The following is a 17,122-nucleotide window of genomic DNA, read 5'->3' on the forward strand; positions in this document are numbered from 1 at the left end:
GGAAATATAGTGAAATATTCTCTAAATAGGAGCTAAGAATATTGCTGTGTCTCTAAACAGTGACACAGCAATAATCTTGGGAATATACTATTTTCATATAATTCAGAATTTTGGCACCATAAATACATTTCGGTATAATAAAGTAACAGGAATTAAGGTAACAGGAATTTGCGACGAAATGAAGCCAGTATAGATGACAAACTATTGAAAAATAGAATTATGTACACATATTCGTATGAGAGCAGCATAAAATGCTATTCAATTAAATAATAATTAGTATGATATTGATTTTCGGAATAATTACCTTTAATTCCGAAAAAAAGTTATTTTTTTGATTTGCGTCGCCTTTGACTACAATGCGCAATAAATACTTATTAGTTTATAAAGTAAAAATTCAGAGAGACTTTTTTTTTTTTGATTCGAAACATAAATGGGTTCGAAAATGATTTTATTTTTTTTTTTCTTCTTCATTCGTTTTTGAGGACAAAGTGATATGATGCTGACTGCTGAGTGTGTTTCTTTTATTTTCACTTTTTTGGTTGATTTTTTTTTTTTAAATTTTTTCATCGTTGTTGTGAATTATTTGAAGGTATTCTCATTAACGTTTTAAGACTTTGAGTTTTATTTGAGGTGCCTCATAAGTTTTATTTTCTTTTTTGTCTTTTTCTTTATCTTAAAAATTGAAAAGACAAATCGAATCAGCTTAAAAAGATATATGTACGTATAATATACCCTTCTTAAATAATATCAGTTTTGATATGAGGTTAAAATTTAAAAAAAAAAAAAAAAAAAACAAATTTTTTTTTTTATTTTGTTAAAAACAAAAAAAAAAACCTAAATGCATCAATATACAAAAATGAATAGCAAAGACCAAAAAAAGAAATACAAAAAAAATAAGAAGAAAAAAGCAACCTTAAGTAATCAAAATTGGATAGTCTTGTTAAAGTTGAAATGATTTTTTGATTTTTCTTAATTTAATCTCGAGATATTTCTGTTATGTGTTTTTTTTTTATTTCTTTTTGCGTTTATTGTTTTGTTTTCTGGTACATTTGAAGTGCAACACGCTTTTAGTTACCATAAACTAAAGACAAAAGTGTTAAAAATTTATCACGCAATGGTTGCTGCATATTCTTTATTAAATACAAAAAATTAATAGAAAATTTTAAAATTAAATTAAAAATTATTTTGTGTGTATAGAAAAAAATTATTACTTAAACTTATACACAAGTACCTATAATTGACAACATTTATTTTATAAATTTTTCGGTAGTCTTACATACTATGGGTTATATAATGAAATGGTGTAGTTTTTGTTTCTTGAAATTATTTGAAGAACAATAGTAGAGGAATATAGTAGAACTATTTATGACATCAATTCCTATTCTCATCCATATAAGGCGGCCGAATTCAATTGAAATAATATTAAGATAATATAAAATGAACGATACATACGAAATATGGTCAAATGGCCGCAGTACTGCTAAATGATATTGAAGATACTGTGTGATGATCGCGTCATATTAAAGTATCTCATATGAGGAATTGATGAAATTTTTAATTAGTATAATCTATAAGATAAAGTGATTCTTTATGAGTCTAATTTATACGAACTAAATTACAGAATTTTAAATATGTATGTAAGAATGCTTTTACAATTAGAAACAGGGAATTTTTGAATCCAATTTTAACACGTTCGCGGACGCTAAAAATTTCAGGTGAGCTACAAAAGTATACAGGCAATTATTTTTGAAACTAAGTTGTAATATTTCAAATCTGATTAGACATGTATTATAAGAATAGTCAGAACATTGTATTTTAGTCGCATTATACATATACAATGAATGTTACTCGTATAGTATCCACTACGATATAGATAATATTTTTCAAACTAGAGTGACATAAATTAAATGAATAAAAATTGTCTATAAAATTTGAATGCTATAGCATTCATGTCATTTTGCATCACTATGAAAATAAATGCTATAGCATTCGCATCCGCGAACGTGTTAAAAGATATACCTGTAAACTATAAATTTTTGATTAAGAATTAGATTTGTATATTAAGATTTAGATAAGTATACGTGATCAAATCGATTATGTATAATAGTACTGTTATTTTAAGTCCATATGAATGTTCTTAGTTTAATTGTAATACAATCGTAAATATTTTCTATAGTAGAAAACGACGAACCCCTAGATATAAAGAAAAATCTATAAAGAAAATTTCGAATAAATTGTGAAAATTTTCTAAGATATCTCAAAATATTTTGCTTCTTGAATTTACTTTTTAGAATTTTTAACAATTGTTTTCGTAATATTGAAATATTTAAAGAAAAATATACGAAATCTACCCTTCGGACACTATAAAAATTCTTAATTTAATCATTAATGACCTTTGCTTTGTTAAAACAAAAATTGTTGCTATTTATATATTCAGTTTTTATTTGAAATATGATCATTTTATATAATTCTGTCTTTCTCAGTGCATTAAAATTAAAACAAAAAATTAATAAAGAGTGAAAAAATGAAAAAAAAAAGCAAAAAAAAAAAAAAAACCGAATTTATAATTTTTGATTTTCAATTTAAGTTTTTTTTTTAAGGTTTTTTTTTTTTCGTTTTCATTTTTTCCATTTTTATTGTTTAGTTGGTTTTATTTTTCCCCGGTTTATTAAAAAACTGAATTAAAAGAGTTAAAAAAAAAAAAAGTAATTAATAAAATTCAAGATTTGCAAAACTTGATTTGAACAAAAAAATTAAAGAAAAAAAAAGAAAAAGAAGAACAAGACAGGAGACAGTCAATGTAAAAAACAACGCAAGAGCAGTCATTTGAGAAGTACAAAAAAAAAAAAATAATTTTTTTTTTTGATTGATTAAAATTTAAGTTTTCTTTTGAATTTTTAAAATTTTTTTTTTTTTTTAAGATTTAACCGCAGAAATTTTTACAAAAATTACAAAAACGAAAAAATTACGTATCACGTTGCGAGAAAAATTAATGGTTCCTGTAGTTGTTCTTTTTATTCTTTACTTATTTTTTTTTTGTTTTGGTCCTTTTTGCAAATTTATTGACCTTTATCGTATATAATATGCATTTCATGAAGCAGCATAAGTTTAATTAAATTCATATTTAAATTTTATTTTTTATAAATGCATAGAATTCCAATATGTTAGACAGACATTATAAATTTTTAATAGTCAGAACTCATAGATTTCAAGTAAAAATATATTGCCTCAGTGTTATGAGATGCATAATATTTTGAAAAGCAACTTCAAATAAGTAGCGCTTATTTTCTCTTCCAATTCAAAAGATTATCAATCGTCTCATCTTCAATGTAAACAATACTTGGTAAATCATGAATATTACTATATGTATAAAGCAACGTGGAGAACAATTTTCTGGTAATTTTTTTAGTAACTTTATAGCAAAGTTAATAGAGCGTCCACCTAAAAATCGATGGGCTACTAGTTTGAGTCCAGGTCGAACCGAAAAATGTTTTTAATATTTCTGAATTAACTCATGTTCCTTTGATTACGTCAGCCATCTGTTCTGCAGTTGTATAAAAAATTTTCATTAAGAAATCTTCTTCAATTTCTTCTCTTCTATATTGTTCTCTTCTATCTCTTCTATATAATAAATTTTTAATATAAAATTTTTGAAAAATTTATTCAAAATATTTTTTGTAAACTAAATTTTAATTACATTTATTTTATTTCAATTTAATTAATTTTAAATTAGATTTTCATCCTTTTTTGTGTGTCTTTTATTTATAAAGAAGGAGCAAGCAAATTCACTATTATTTTATATAAGCAACTATACCTATCTACCTACATACATACCACACATATCCTTTGGGGTATTTTCTTTAAAAATTAAAAATAAAAACCATAAAACTTCTTTTTTTTTATTATTATTATGATGGTTTTTTTTTGTCTTCTATATTACTACAAATATTGTATGTACCATAGAGAGAAAATTTCACACACCTATCGCAACTATATAAAGAAGAAATAACTTCCATTTTAAAGTTTTATGCTGTATATTTCATAAAACAATGCTCTTTTTGGGGGAGAGCCCTCGCATTCTTAAATAACAGAACACAATGAAAAAAAAAAAACTTTACGCAACGAAAACCAAAAACAACAAAAAAGAAAATTAAAATTGTTTTTTGAAATGAGTTTTAAACAAATTATAACTGCGCATTTATGGTGATAAACCCATAAATGGTTTTTTTTTTTTGCTCTCATTTTACATCAAAAATTGAAAAATTCTTATGAACGACACAAAAAAAAAAATAGTCAAGAGGGTGTCCTTTCGAATTAATTTGCTAAAGTAAAGAATTTTTTTTTTTTTTCAAAATCCCTTTTTTGTTGTTTTTTTTTTTATGCAAAAATTATTTTCCAACAAAATTCAATGTTTGAAAAATTGTCTACCTAAATATAGAGAAATCTTCGTGTAGATTTTGATTTTTATGTAAATATTACCGTACACACATACATATACATGTATACGTGTATGTAAAGACAAAAGGATCAGAAAAATATAGAAGTTGAGATAATTTCTTTTTTATAATATTCAAAAGGATGAGTTTTTCATCAGACAAGAGAAATTATCTGGTATATAATGTGATTGAATCAAAAAAAAAAAAAACAAAAACTTCAACAACAAAACAACACATAAATGAATTTAAAATTAAATATTATTTATATAATATATATATATCTATATATATATATATAGACCAAAAACCATAATAACAACTGTAACAAGAGAGTAGGCCACAGGGAACAACATTATATACCCCTTTTCAAAAAAATCTTATTTTATAAAATCTATACAAAATTCGTCTCTTCCTTAAATGTTAATGCTATATGCAATATATATATATATACATATACATAATTCCAAAATATAAGAGAATCACTTTTTATCTATCTATGTATGTATGTATAAGAGAAAGAAGAAATAGAAATGATGATTTTTAAGCCAGTGAACTTCGCGCCTTGTTATTCTATGCGAAAAAGTTAAATAATTTATGTTACCCTTGAGAATAGACACAATATATTTATACATATATGCACTTAGATACGGTATATATAAATATATATACTAAATAGACAAAAAAATTAAAAGGGTTAAAAAACAAAAATTCTTACTAATGGTTTCTATTTTTTTTGTTTTTAGAAAGATATTAAATTTGAATTTTTAATGTACTTAAAATGCGCAAGGTGTTTATAGAAAATGAATTTTTTATGAAGTTTTTAAGTTAATTTTGTTGGCCAAATTAAAGGAATAATATATTTAAAGAATAAAATCATTGTTTTATATATATATAAATTTTGTATATTTAATAGTTGTTGCTGTTGTTGCTGTTTTACGTCAGTTTGAACAATCAGAAAAAAAATGAGGGTTCACATCGAAAACTTTTCCGATTTAATTGTTTTTTATTACAAAAAAATTTCTATTTTCTTTGCACTTTTCATTTATTTTATTTATTTGGAGAAATTAATTTAATATTATAAAATATTTAATTTTTAATTAATGTTTTTTAATTATTGAATTAGATTATTTATAGTGTTACAGAATTGTAGAAGCAAAATCTCTAACAAATTCAAATTACTCCAAACAATTTCAACAGAAGTTGCATTAAAAATGAAGTACATACCTATTCCATATAAGAGAACAGCATTGTCTCTTAAAATTTCCTTAAACAATAAAGGATATTTTCTCAATTATTTTAATTAAACAATTTTCATTTGCAAGTTCAGTGCCTCACTCTATTTACTAAAATTTATTTTGCCGTTAGATGGCATGACAACTGCTGTTGTGAACACCTTAAATTTTTGTATTGAACAAAAAAATTCAGTATTGAAAAATCTAAGTACCAAAAATCTTTACAATTTCATTGAAGGATAACAATGGAGCATAAGAATTTTATTATTTTCTATTTTGTTAATATTTTTATAGTTTCTTCTTTAAATTTTGTACATTTTTTTTCATTTTTTTGTTCAATGATCTGTTAATTGCCTGTTTTTCAATATCTAAGTAAAAATTCTGATCTTAAAGTGTAAACGGATAAAGATACACAAAGGTTCCAATACAAGATATAATCCAAATCTTGTCTTCTTACAATTTTTCTACTACTTTATTTCTGGTGTTCTTATATTTTATTTAATTTTTTTTTTTTCGATTTGAAATGATGATGGTGGTAACAACATGAACTTTGCATGACAACAACTGATATCTGAGCAAAAATAAACTAAAAATAAAAATTGAAATTGAAAACAAGTAAACAAAAAAGAAATATGTTTCAGGAAGAAGTTGCGAAACAGCAAATATTGTCATCGACATTGTTGTTTGCTTCATCTGTTTTTGTTTTTTTTGGAAACTTTCAACTCTATATTGTTGTTCTTTGTTTTTTATTTTGATTTTTGTTTTTTTTTTGTTTTGTGTGACATTTTATTCAATTTTCGTTTTTTTTAAGTACCAAGTTGTTCAAAGACATTGTTCGGTTTTTGTGTTTAATTTAATTCGCGCTTCTATATTAAATCATTCATACCTATGTGTTTGGTTTTGTTTCAAGCATATTTTCAAAAAAATTTAAAAACTAAATCCTTCTATTCGTTCCACCTTTGCTATTAGCCTTTCTGTTCGTTCATAAAATTTAAAGATTAATCTCTTAAATTTGAAAGACAAAATTTTCGTTTAATTACCTTACCTTTTCTCCTAAAAATATGCAATAATATACGTTTTTAACTATAAATAATTTTAATAGAATTTGTTTTTTTTTTTTCATATTTTAACCTTTAAAATTATGAAAAAAGTCAATTTTTAACTGAAATCTTAAACTGAAATTCGCTATTCGGCAAACCATTGAATGAAACACATTTGACTGTAATCATTATCACAACGATCACAGATGCTAACAAACATTCGTAGAACATAGAAAACGCAAAATAAATACGTTGGCATATGCACGTTTTTGGAGGTTAAGAAAAGTTTACAGCATGAAATAAATCCCTTTTTCTCAATATTCTAAAATATTTTAAAAGTTGTAGTCTATAGAATTTATAAGGTCATCATCATTATTGATGAATTGAAAAATAACATAAAAATCTGTAAATGTAGGGACTAGTGTTTACATCAATAGTTTCATGGTACTCTTGCGAATTGTTCAAAAATATAATGATTGTGCTGTATTGTTTATCAGGTATTAAGGTGGGTGTATACTTTAAAGAAGAAAATCAACAAATCAGAACACATTCATAAACAAATTCACAATGTTGTGTAAAAAATTTTAAATTTAATCTGAAATTTTAAAATTTTATTAGTTTTTAAATCAAATATTTTTTTGTAAAAAATAAAAGTCTTTAATTTAAATTCAAATTTGTCTCAAATTTTATTGTTATTAATAATTTTTATTTCTCTTTATTTTTACAGGTAAGTTCCAAAAGCAATTACTATGAATCTGTAAGTATAATTTTTTTTACTTTTAATACTTTAGTATAAAATTTATATTTATATTTTATTTTGTATGTAAACCTAAAAATTCAATTGAAAAGTTACATGTTCCATTAGCATCGAACACCAATCCTTCTTTCTTTCATAATCTTTTTAATTAAAACACTTAAAAATTCTACAGTTTTGTTTGTTGACTTAAATATGTATGTAAAAATTTCCATTAAGTTACACAAATTTTATGGAAAAATTTTTATATTGGTCTGACTCTAAGTTGGAATTACAAAAATGTAAAAATAATGCAAAATCAAAAGTTTTTAAAACACAAACCAGAAAAAGAAAAGAATAATAAGTTTTGGTACATTATTAATCGCATAATTAATTTGATTCATGTATGCAAGGTATTTCGTGTTACATGTCACACTACCTTTTTATCAGATTATTTTGCAGTTATTCAATGTATATATACTGTCGTCTAGATTATTTCGACGCCTCGTGTTCACAACTTTTTTACATTTTGTTGCTTACGTTCTTTTTGATTTTTTTGGTTAGTTTTCCGTTCCCAGTTCCTCTGACAACGACAAAAAAATAAACTATAATAAAATGATGCTTAAATGCAAATAATTGTGCATGGAAATTAAAATTAATCTTTATTTTGTTTATCCATTAAAATTTTAATTTTAGTTTACAAAAAACAAAAAAAAAAAATGAGAAGAGACAACTACATAATATACAACTATTTTGTAATATTCAAATTGTCTACTTTGGTTTTGAATATTTTATTATTAAGAAAACGCATAATTTTTACATTTATAAATATTTTAAAGGCCGAATATAAATTAAATAGAAAATAAGAATATTTCGTGATATTAATCGTGTAGACATATTTTATAATAAAATTTTGCGTATACAAAGTGTATAATTGATAAGGTAATTTTAATATTTACATATCTCTCAAGAGTTGAAATATGAAATATAATTTCATCAATTTACAAAATGTTCTAAACGTACATATATTGTTTAGTTATTTTTGTAATTTACCAATAAAAACAATATAATACCTACAAATAAGTAGTAGATTAATGTAATTTTCTAATCATATAAGTAGGTTTCAGCTCTATTTTTTGTTTTTATTTGCGTTCATAATAAAATTTGAAGTTAATTTTGCATCTGTTTATATTTGTATTAGCAATTATTGGAGCTTTCCTAAATATGCTTGGTATAACAGTTAATTTTTGTATAACAGTTAATTTTGGATATCTTTTATTGCAATTACAACATGTACCCAAAGTGTTTTTAAAATTTATGACACGTATAACAGTTTAAAAATGTATAAGAGTTTAAAAATGTATAACAGTTTTAAATGTTGAAATTTTTTTTTTGTTCATTTATTTTGTTCGCAATTAGTATATGTACATATTATTAATTCCAATTCATAACTACAACAAATTTAAGATTAGAATAATATGGAATATTATAATAAAATGTGTACATATAAATAAATATTTTTATAAAACATTGAAAAAACAATCGAAAAAGTATTAAAAAAATATCTTTAATGAGTATTATTTTTTGATATATCGAAATATTTTTTTACAACCCTCATTACTATTGCATACAATGCTTATCTGAAAGCATTAAATCCAATTTCAATTATAATAATTACGTATGTTGACATAATAAATACGTATGTACATATATACAAAAACAAATACACTCAATAAGTTCGTATGATATGTGCTGTTGTACTATATCTATGTATAACAAAAAAAAACATTGAACATACCATATTCTATTTATATACAGAATTCCCCAAAAAAAAGAAAAGAATAAAAAACACAAATAAACAACCAACAAAAAATCAAAATCAATAAAAAAATATTTATTTTTCTTCTTCTTTTTTTTTTAGTTATTTCTTTACTTTTTACAAAACAGTAGATTTTTTCGGTAGTGATAAGCGCACTTTTGTGTAAACAAAGTTATAATTTTTTTAACTACTACTGTTTGTATATGAGGTACATACATACATATATACCAACTTTTAGATAACTTATATAGAACAGAAATTCGTGAACTGTAATACATTATTTTTTTGGCTTCTGAATTATTTGGTTATGATAATAAAAGTAATTCTCTTTTTTTTATAATATTTTTAGTTAGGTTTTATTATCATTTTTCATATGTTTGTAGGTGAACTCATATTTTTTTTATCTTTTACAATTTACATACACACGTAACCATTGAAATATAAATAAATGTACATATATGTATAGGTATACAAAGATATGATAGTCAAATTTATATTATAAAATAAAAAAAATTGACTCTAGATTTTTTAATTATATTTTTTGAGTAGTTTTTATGTACATTATATTTATACCTATATGGTAAATAAATCTTATCAGAAACCAAAAAATTTTTCTGGTATTGTTATAAAAGGGTTTTTTTTTTATAATAAATAAACCTAGGATTTTTGTTTTTTTTTTGTATTTAATAAAATTTTAAAGTAAATATTTAAAAAATAAAGTTTTTGAAAGAAATTTCAAATATAAAACCGGAAAAATGTAAAACTGTATAGAATATGAAAATCAAGTAAAACCAAAATTAAGACCTTTTTATTACATTGATAAAGTTTGAATATAATTATTCATCTAAATATATCTACATAATTATATAAAATGCTTAGAGTCTCATCGTCTAGCTGGCTATTTTACTCGGCAAGTGAGAAAAAAGTGAGTACAATGTAAATTTCGAGTAAGAAGAATTCGATATTGCGTATCTCGTTCTTGTTTTAAAATTTGAATCCATTAATTTGAAATTGTATAAAGATTTAGGGTCGTAACTTTGTATATTAGCAGACTGATCAAAATTTGACTATATTTTAATAGAATTTCAACTGACAATGTTAATGATTCTAATCATTCCATAAACTACATACGTTCGGTAACTATCCGAAAAATTCAAAACTAACAAATGCCGAAAAATTTTAATCAAGTTAAAATTAATAAATTTGGTAATTATTTTAATATTTATAAATGAAGTCAATTTCATTTTGCTGAGTTTAATATGCAATACAAGAATTCATTTTACATGCATAAATTCTTCTGAAAATCGAACAAAAATCCTATCTTTAATTTTACCCATATTATATTACTTATTTTTTTTTTAATTTTTCTATTTAAAAAACTTTAATTTCTTAATAAAGAAAATATTTGTATTTTGTATGTACATGAGTAACATTTACATATACATGTGCGTAAGTATGGAAACATATGTACTCGAAAATTCTTATTATATTCAACATTACTTAAATTTCTTTTATATCAGTAACAGACATCCTGTCTGCATACTCTCAATAATATACGTATTTGTGTATATATGAGAGTCATGATAATATATGTATATTTAATTCGCAAATGATTCGCTTTCCTTTTTATTATTTTGTTATACATAAAAATTATTTTCTTTTGGATCCTGATTAAAATCTTTCAAAGAATGATTTTCATATTTTATTAATTTTTTTATATAAATTTTTTTACCAACTTCATATAATGATTCTGCCAAAAATGTAACAAAAAAATATGAAAATGAAAATAATTTTTTTATTAAATAAAAACCAACATTAATATTTATACAGATTGTAAAAAAAAAACAACATTTTAATATTTTTAAGGTTATGAACTTTCACCTTCCTTTTTCAAAATGAATATGCATATTATTAGAAACTATATATACATTAAATTTTTTGTTGCCGAGACTTATTATACTATACAAATGTAAGGCATAGGTACTTAAATCATATATACATAAATTATAATATATATAACCAAATATAACATTATGAATTTCAACTTAAATACCATGTATAAATTTTATTTAATTTTTAGTAGAATTTCATACGTCCTTCTTTAAATTATAATTTTTCCGTATATATCCTTAATATTGAACTGGTGTTTTACTGAAATTGTGTTTCTTTATTCATTTTGTATTTATTATAGTTGTGTATATTGAAGGCGGCTTTTATGAACAATAAAAAAAAAATATTTTGAACTTCAAAAGAAATTTTTGAAAAATTGCAATTCATTGTAAATACGAAAATGATGACGATGCAAAAATATCACATCTTTTATGTTATTTGAATGTAGTATACATGAACGTGTAATGTAACAATATACTTGTACAACAATTTAACAAAATATTATAGGGATATTTTTTTTGTTATATAGAGTGTCTGGTAAATAGTTTATCCAAAATTTAAAATATGTACATACAATATTATAGTATATGGCAATTGTGTTTATATTTTAAGAGAAAATAATTTTAGTCTCATGAGTTTCATATTGTTCAACATAATATTTGCCGAAAGCGTCGGGCTAAACTCGTGTATTTAATTTGAATTGCATTTGCATTTAACTCAATTTAATCTCGAATAATATTGAAGATTTGGACGTTAATTTTTCTATATTTGAAAATATTTGGCCATCTGGAGCAAAAAATAATCGATTGCAAGGAACATAATCTAATCCACAAAAATTAAGTTACCAATATGTTGAAGTAAATTCAAAAAATTTTGAAATTTCAAGTATATCAAAAAATTTGTACTTTTAAGAAACTAAACATTCTATATAAAATGCATTAAAAGTTCAACAACAATAAAACAAACCCAAAATATTTTTTCATGAATTTTCTTTGTATAACAATAAAGGTAATTATTTAAAAGAACCATTAACAATTTCATCCCCAAAATTTTATTTGCAATTTAAAAAATTCAAGGGGATAACATACATATATAAACATTATTAAATATCCAATTTTGGTTCTTATATTTTAAAAAAACTTTAAATGAAAAAATAAATAATACTTAAAGCGTAATAAATTCATAATATTAAAATATTATATAAAAAGTTGTATAAAAGAAAATTTGAATAAAATTTAATTTGAAATACAAAAATAGCACTTGAAAATTATTGTTATTAAAATTTAATTAAGAGAAAATAATTTTTTGAAAAATTTCAACTTTTTTAAAGTGTATAACAGCATTTATTCATCGCAATAGTGAATCTTCTTATCACCAGAATTATTTCAATGTAAATACATATATGTACTCTCTATACCATCATTATATTTTACGAGTACAGCTTCTTAAATTATATCAGGTTATGTACAATTAATTTTAAATTTTTTTAAAACAAAAAAAAATTTTTTTATTTAATTTTGTATTATGTCATCTATAAATGTAGAACAGTTTTATTTTTATAATAAATTTATATTTAACATTATTAATTTGAATTTCTACTAATAATATCACAAATAATTTTGAATGAAATTTGAAATTATGATAACACCTATGACATGCAGCAGCTATAATCAGTGGATAAACTTGAATTATGTTGATTAGAAGATTTCTTATATGCGCCAAATAGTTTAGATTTTGATCTGAAATAATAAAAAAACAATTTCTGCAAAAATTCAATTTGATGGTGATTGGTTTTTTTTGTTTTCGGGTTATTGGTTTAGCGAATAAAGAACCATGTCTAAATAAACTTAAAATTTTACACTAATCAAAAATATATGTATTCACATTGCAGAGGATTTCTTCAAGTAGTTACAAATTCCATATCAAGTCTAGTATCTCAAACTACTCTCATCGCGCAGATTTAAAATGGAATTTCGCTGAACTTCAGATGCGATATTTTCGATTCCAAAAAAATATAATCAAACGGGATCAAAATTGCATTCAGCCGACGATATATTAATATATTTTCAATTTTAATAATAACGGGGGACCAAAGTAATAATTACATTTAAAGACTTTCAGACATGAAAACTAGTAAGCATTAACTGACTCCTGAATTAAAAAATTTTGAACAGAGAATCAAATCTTAAACTCAAATTGTGATCAAATTCATTAAAATCATATTCTTATAGCGGCCATGACTAATTTGTATAATTAAAATTTAAACAAACATACTTATAATATGTACAAAATAAGACTTGAAAATAAAAAGTAGAAAATATAAACACTTTCGTACAGGTATTTTTGTAAGTGATTTTCTTATAATTACTTAATTGTTATCATGTTAAATAAATCAGCATTCTTATAATATTAAATATAATATATAAATTCCTATATACACACATATATATTATGATATGTACTTACTCTATTTAATAATATAGATGTATACGTAATATTTGATTATTTTATTATTTTTTGGGGAAAAAAAAAGAAATCTTATATTTGCACATCTATAAAACCAGAAGCCAAATTGTATTAAAATTCTTTTAACGAAAAAATAATCTTATCAGCTGAACAGTAGGTACTTTTTAATTCAGATCTGATAAGAGAATAAATTTTTTTCTTATATATACCATATTCTATATAGATTATTATATCAGAATATTAAATGTCGCGTGTAGATAATTATAGCATAATATAGTAAACCCTTCTAAATAATGAATTGAACGTTTATTTCTAAAATAAAAATTGTAAGAAGGAATAAATGAGAAGTACTGCCATCATTTATCGTTTAGTCAAAAATCATACGAAAAGTAATTAGTGTCATAACAGTCACTATATTCTTACAATTCTTATAAAAGCTCATTTTTGAGGTTAATGCTACAGCTAGATAACTCGCAATTATTGGGTTAGAGATATTGACTTTTAAGGATACATAATTTAGCATTTACAAATAATTTATCATGAAGGTATCTAGTTTTGGCAGTAGCATTTTCAAATATTTAAGAACTCTTTTAATCTTATATATTTGTCGCACTCGATTATAAAAGAGCATTCGATTTTATCACGTCTATAGGTAATTTATCTAAAATTATAAAATTTTCGAGTTATCTAGCTGTAGCATTAACCTTACGATATACGAATCATTAATATAACGCAATAATTAAAAATAAAATAATTATTTAAAAATAATTTGTTCATTAATAAAATTCAAATGTAATTTGATAGCTTTTTTGGAAAAAAAAATTTTTTTATAACTTCCTTTAATCCCATTTTATTTCACTAAATTAGCACCAGAATTTCCCTTGAGAATTGCAAAAAAAAACAAAAAAAAAATAACAGTCATTATGTTAAAAAAAATATAAGTGACATTTTTGATTGTTTTCCTACACGTCGATTGAAAAATCTCTTAATTTTAATACACTGCATTGAAGAAGAATGAGTACCATATACTTAATATTTAGCCTTAGTACTTTACTCTTATTGTTATTATTATTTTTATGAAAACAGAATTTTACCACTTTAACTATGTTTAATAATGATTTTGTTCTCTATATATATATATATGTAGTTCATTAAACCATAGAGGAAAACAATTCTGAAACGAAAAAGGACTCTACATATTTATATTTAAAGCAAAATGATAATAACAGAGAATGCTAAACACAAGAAAGAGAATCCAAGACCAAAAAAAAAAACAAAACATCATCAACAATAATCATCAGTGAGAGAGTGTGTCTGTCACCCTCTTAGACGCGTGCTCCTTTAATCATAACCTTTGCCTAATTTTTATTTTATTTTATTTTTTTATAATGAAATCAGTTTAAAAATTTTCTTCTTTCTCTTTCTTTCTTTCACATATTTCCGTGTTGTGTTTTTTTTTTTTTTTGGTTCTTAATCAATTTTATTCCCATTTTTAATATAAAACAATTTATAATATTATTTTTTCATATATATATATATATACACACTTAATATGAAAAAGTGTAAGGAAAGTAGTCCTTTTCCACACCCTCTCTTTCTTTTAACGTATATTAAACGGTATTATAACAATCAAATAAACAAAAAAAGCAAATAAAATAAAATTAAGTAAAAATAACCATCCACCGTCACCGGTTGTACATACAAACATTTATTCGAATTGACTGACTGACTGACTATAATATAGTGACTGAAGATTTTTGTTTTATAAGTTCCTCATAATCATCACCATCAGAGATTGATTGCTGACGGATGGGATCACTTGGGATATAATTTATAATAATGTATATAAGTACATGTGTGCTATACTTTTGTTATATTCTCCTTTTTTTTGTAATTTTTTATGTTGTTCTACAATATTTGATTATAGTGATTAGTATAAAAGAAGTTGACGGTGGTGGTGTGTCTTTATTAGGATGTGATGGGGCAGGACTCAAAACATGTTATTTTTAGTTTGTTTTTTTTTTTGTTTTATTTTTAATTTCTTCGTTAAACGGCGTTATAATTTTTTTTTTCAATGTTTTTATAATAATTTAATAGTATACAGATTTTATACTGATTTATTTTTATTTTTAAGTTAATTGTATGTATACGTGCATATTATATGTACATATATTATAATTGTTGAGTTACGCATTTTATATACACTTACTTATTATATCGTAAATTAATATTTTTGGCAAAAAGCTAAAATCATATAAATTGACCCTTGTATTTGTAAAACCTACCAATATATTATGAGAATTTCAAATTGCATTCGGTGGGAATTTTTTAATGAAATTTAATAATACGAGTATAGTACACAAGATATTTATATATGTATGTATATTTGAAATTTGAAAGGCATAAATGTAAAAATGCACTTCGGAAAAAATTTCTATTGAAATAAGATCTGGAAGGAAAGGTTATTAAAATTTTAATAAACAATTTAATCCGATGTAGGTTTTTAATATAAAACAGCTGATTTTCTCAATTTTCACTATAAACCCTATATAGAATGGGCCTATGTTTTACAACTTTTATATACATAATATCATAACCCTTTCTTTTATACTATGCATATAATAGTTAAATATAGTTTCTTTAAACTTTGTTTTTCGAATCAATATTCGAAATATAATGGTTGTATTCAAATAAAAGATTCAATATCCTTCGTTTAAATAATATATAAGTTCTTACATTATTCATGTTCGTTTAGCGCTTGTGGCTAAGATTAATATTGTAAACCCCAAAAAAAAAAAAAAGGAGGAAAAAAACTCGTTAGTAAACACAATTTTATGCTGTTATCATTGATGGTATTTTCTCTATTTTTCTTTTGTTTATTAATTATTTATTCTTCTTATTAAAATATCTGGTTTACAAAATACATTTCTGTAATAATGATGTAAAAGTATATAGGTATACATAGCTCCAAGGTATATTATTGTCTTTTCCTAAAATATTTGATTTGTTTAATTGTTCTTAATCCATGTATAAAGGACTGTATAATGTGACAGAGTATGTGAATATATAGAAAATATTTTCGATATAATATTGAATTTTAGGTTTTTTACTCACTTATTATTATTCTTATTTGTTTGCTGGTTTCTGGTTAATTTTCTCTTTTTTTCTAATTTTTTTTTTTTTTGTTGATTTCAATTGAGAATCAAAATCATTGGCAATTGTTTGTTATCCTGTCAAAATTTAATCCTTTGCAATCAAGTTTCTCGTGTTTGATCTAAATAATGTATACCTATAAGTATGTTATTCTATTTTAAACATATATGTATATTGTGTGAGTAATTTTACCCTCACAAAATAAAATCTTTACGATTTACGAGTAAAAATATGTTTCTTGTCCATTTATTTATGTTATTATTATATGTATTAAGTATATATGAGTTTGTTTTTATTTATTTATTTTTTTTTTTTTATTTTTTGATTAATATACACACATATACATATATACA

The 17,122-nt window shown here is 22.9% G+C and overlaps 1 protein-coding gene across 3 annotated transcripts in view; it reads left to right on the plus strand.

Annotated features, from left to right (window-relative positions):
• LOC129612112 (homeobox protein homothorax) overlaps positions 1 to 17,122 on the plus strand; it is a 437,826-nt gene that overhangs the window by 187,934 nt on the left and 232,770 nt on the right. For 2 of the 3 annotated variants that reach the window (XM_055525634.1, XM_055525635.1), the window contains exon 8: positions 7,436 to 7,465. The exons of the other annotated variant lie outside the window; for it this stretch is intronic. In XM_055525634.1, the coding sequence (XP_055381609.1) occupies positions 7,436 to 7,465 (30 nt within the window). The remainder of the gene's footprint in view (positions 1 to 7,435; positions 7,466 to 17,122) is intronic. 3 annotated transcript variants of the gene reach the window in all.

Source organism: Condylostylus longicornis, unplaced genomic scaffold, assembly GCF_029603195.1.
Source record: "Condylostylus longicornis isolate FDR11 unplaced genomic scaffold, ASM2960319v2 ptg000055l, whole genome shotgun sequence".
NCBI lineage: Eukaryota > Metazoa > Arthropoda > Insecta > Diptera > Dolichopodidae > Condylostylus > Condylostylus longicornis.